At 35.5% G+C, this 4,409-nt stretch overlaps 1 protein-coding gene across 1 annotated transcript in view; it reads right to left on the bottom strand.

The window, feature by feature from the left end:
• The window catches only part of LOC109840283 (cytochrome P450 71A9-like), a 2,949-nt gene continuing 1,818 nt past the window's right edge, over positions 3,279-4,409 (bottom strand). The window contains exon 2 of the mRNA XM_020408855.1: positions 3,279-4,147. Coding sequence (XP_020264444.1) covers positions 3,527-4,147 — 621 coding nt within the window. The 3' untranslated portion in view covers positions 3,279-3,526. The remainder of the gene's footprint in view (positions 4,148-4,409) is intronic.

Here is a 4,409-nt window from a genome sequence, read left to right as displayed (position 1 = left end):
TTTGGTTTTAGAGAGAGAGGAGAGAGAGAGAGAGGAGAGGAGAGAAGGAGAGGGGGGAGAGAGAGAGAGAGAGAGAGAGAGAGAGAGAGAGAGGAGATGAGAGAACATTGTGTTTGAGGGATTGATGAGAGGGGATAATGACATTTTGGGGATTTTAGCTTAGTTGGCATGTAATAATTGCTATAAAGGGGCTGCAGCACAAAATGTCACATTTTAAGGGGCTGAACCACATGGGGAAAAGTTGAAGAGGCTACAGCACATGAAGTTTCTGCTTTTGGGGCCCGACACAATTTTCCCAAGAATAAATCATCAATAAGGGTAATTTCGGAAATTTTAACTTAAACCAACTGAAATATTCTCAACTTGTAGACATAAAGACAATAAATAGTTAGGTGGGCTAATATTTTTGACTTATCTCAGTGGGTCACACAATTAAAAGTATTTTTATATTATTAAAATAATTAATATAATTCATGGTGTCCACTAAGCGAAGAGTTTCGCTTAGTGAATTATAGAGAATCTCCAATGATGTAAAGAATCTCTACCCCAAACAATGGTGCATTTTTCTTTTTACCTTCATAAGTAGACTTAAATAGTAAAAGTAGCAAGTAATAGACATGCAACAAGCCTACAAGGATGAATCAAACTATAAGCTGTTTATTGGGAATCAATAAATGAATCTAAAAAGTTTGGAATCCAACTAAGGTCAAGAGCCAAACTAAGAGATTCATTTTCCCAAATTTAATTAATGCCTACTAGTGGACAAATAATTGATGTAAAACAAATTGTGATTCAACGACAAACGACCCAACAAAAAATGCATTCTTTCCCAAACTTAACAAACACCTATTTACCAAAACACAAATCAATGAACTCTTGAAACTGACGTCTGCGATGAAGATGTGGGAGATTCTTAACAACAAGTATCTTACAAAGAGTGTTGAGAATCGATTGCACTTGCTGGGGAGATTATTCAGATTCCAGATGTCCAGGGGTACGTACCTCACTTGCATATCATGTGAACAACAATACGAAGTTGTTGTCGGACTTGGCCAATGTTGATGAGAAGATATCGGATGAGTACAATGCGATCATTTTGTTAGGCTCATTACCCGATGAGAATTTTGTTATATTTGTGCTTACATTGTTGAATGGTAGATCTTCCATCACCTATAGTGAAGTGACTAATGCATTGACAAATTTTGATTTGAGGAGGAAGGATAAATAATCTTCCAGAGCTAGTACTTCAGGAGAAGCCTTGTCGACAAGAGGAAGGAGTCCTTATCCTATAGGTGGTAATCGAGGAAGGAGTCAAGAGGCCACTACCAAATTGTAAAAAATCAGTGTGCTTTCTGTAGAGAACAAGAACATTGGAAGAGAGATTGTTCGAAGCTGAGAGAGAAGGAGAATAGCAAGAAGAAGGACCCGAAGGCCAGTGATGTGAATGTTGTTAGAAGTGGTGACGATTCCGATGATTCATGCTTTTCTATTTTGATTACTCCAGAGATTAACCATACGAAAGCATCAGATTGGATGTGGGATTCTGATGCTACTTATCATGTGACTCCCCGGAGAGATTGGTTTGCATCATTTGAGAAACTCGATGGGGGTGTGGTGGTTATGGGAAACATTCAGTCCTATAGCATTTGTGGAATAGGTACCATCAGGATTCGGATGCATGATGGAGTAGTGAGAGAATTGAATGAAGTAAGATGTGTTCCTCAACTGAAGAATAATCTTATTTCTGTGGGAGCTTTAGAGACAAAGGGGTTCAAGATAACTTTTGAGAACGTGTAGCTAAAGTTACTAAAGGATCATTAGTAGTGATAAAAGGTATCCGCAATAGAAATCTCTATTATCTGAAGGGAAGTACCAAGATTGGTCAGGTAGCTTCAGCAGTTTCAGAGGCGGATGCTAGCAGACTTTGGCATTTCAGACTTGGGCACGCAGGGGGAAAATCATTGCAGGCGTTGTGCAAGCAGAGATTATTGAAGGGAGCCAAGAGTGGGAAAATTAAATTATGTGAGCATTGTATTCTTGGTAAGAAGACTAAAGTAAGGTTCGGGACAACCATTTATAGGACAACCGGCATCTTGGACTACGTGCACACGGATGTATGTGGTCCCACTAAGACGACATCACTTGGTAGTCAACATTGGTTCGTCACTTTTGTGGATGACTATTCTACTTCACGTTGGTTTCATGTCAATTTAATTATCAATATAAAATTTAAAATTGGGTGTAGCCCATTCAAACAAACATTAAAAAAGATAAATAATCACAATATTAAATTTTAGAGACATAAGTGAGCAAAACTATCAAATTTAAATTGAAGAATAAATTTTAGTAAGAAAATAAACTAAAAATAAATAATTATGATATTTAACCACGTGCAGTGCACGTGCATACAAATAGTAGAGTTAAAAGACAGACTTATTTTTGTTGGTATGTAGTTTCAACATTTCATAAAATCATTTTTATCATAAAAAATGGATTTGCAAGGATAAAGCAAGAAATTGATATAAGTGTACTATGTCACTATTATTGGCCAGTTGCTCAACTTAAATGAAATGTTCTTCAAAATTACAAGAATTGGACGATCAAAGTGAGCGGTGAAATTAGATACACTAATCTCTCATTACTTAGAGCATACAATATGGCTTACTAAAATTTCCACATCTTATCCAAGAAGACGCACAAACTACAAGAACTTATCAATATTTAACATTATTTCCATATAGAATATATTATCTATTGTGTATCAACATAGAAATTATTTCTGCAACCCTGAAAATCTTTTGGCTTGAAGACGAAGAGCAAATCGTCCATGCACTGTGACACCAGGAGATTCACTCATATTAAAATAAATAATTATGATATTTAACCACGTACAGTGCACGTGCATAACAAATAGTAGAGTTAAATGACAGACTTATTTTTGTTGGTATGTAGTTTCAGCATTTCATAAAATCATTTTTATCATAAAAAATGGATTTGCAAGGATAAAGCAAGAAATTGATATAAGTGTACTATGTCACTATTATTGGCCAGTTGCTCAACTTAAATGAAATGTTCTTCAAAATTTAACCACGTGCAGTGCACGTGCATACAAATAGTAGAGTTAAATGACAGACTTATTTTTGTTGGTATGTAGTTTCAGCATTTCATAAAATCATTTTTATCATAAAAAATGGATTTGCAAGGATAAAGCAAGAAATTGATATAAGTGTACTATGTCACTATTATTGGCCAGTTGCTCAACTTAAATGAAATGTTCTTCAAAATTACAAGAATTGTACGATCAAAGTGAGCGGTGAAATTAGATACACTAATCTCTCATTACTTAGAGCATACAATATGGCTTACTAAAATTTCCACATCTTATCTCTCATTACTTAGAGCATACAATATGGCTTACTAAAATTTCCACATCTTATTCAAGAAGACGCACAAACTACAAGAACTTATCAATATTTAACATTATTTCCATATAGAATATATTATCTATTGTGTATCAACATAGAGATTATTTCTGCAACCCTGAAAATCTTTTGGCTTGAAGACGAAGAGGAAATCGTCTATGCACTGTGACACCAGGAGATTCACTCATATTAATTTCATTTTTCGTCATCCCATTTGGCATTTCCCAATCAAAAAGATAAAGAAGATTAGCGAGGGCAAGCTCAACGACTAGCATTCCGGAGTTCAACCCAGGACAAATTCTTCGTCCTGCACCAAATGGTATGAGCTCAAAATGTTGGCCTCTGAAATCTACAGAACTGTCTATAAATCTTTCTGGATAGAATTCTTCTGGATTTTCCCAAACATCTCCATCTTTTCCTATCGTCCACATGTTGATCAAGAGCCTTGTTTTTGCAGGGATATCATAGCCGTTGATTTTAAAGTGTTGTATAGTCTCCCTTTGAACAAGCAATGGTACTGGTGAGTGTAGTCTCAATGACTCCTTCACAATTGACTTCATATAGTGAAGTTGGTCGAGGTCACTTTCGACTACTTTTTCTTTGTTTCTGATGATTCTTCTCACCTCATTTTGTGCTTTTCTCATGACTTCGGGATTTCTCATGAGCTCTGCCATTGTCCAATCTAGTGTTGCTGAGGATGTGTCTGATCCAGCAACAAATATATTCTACAAAATGTTGAAATTTGAAGGAATTAGCTTATAGAAATGACAGAAAGTATGTGTTCTTATTCAGGACCTTTCTATGCTATGATATCTATTACATGAAGTGGTTTACCAGTGGTCTTCGGTGTTATGATAAATTTGCTTATTAGAGTGATTTTTATTGTTAGAATTATATTTTTTCACATTAGCATGTGCTCAAGGGAAAATAATTTTCCCCCTCTTATTCTTAATGTAGCATATGATGCTCTCTAGTTCAAACATAATG

The sequence above is a fragment of the Asparagus officinalis genome, chromosome 5, assembly GCF_001876935.1.
Source record: "Asparagus officinalis chromosome 5, Aspof.V1, whole genome shotgun sequence".
Taxonomy (NCBI): Eukaryota; Viridiplantae; Streptophyta; class Magnoliopsida; order Asparagales; family Asparagaceae; genus Asparagus; species Asparagus officinalis.
The sequence above is the reverse complement of the archived record's forward strand: the minus strand, read 5'-3'. Positions and strand labels throughout refer to the sequence as shown.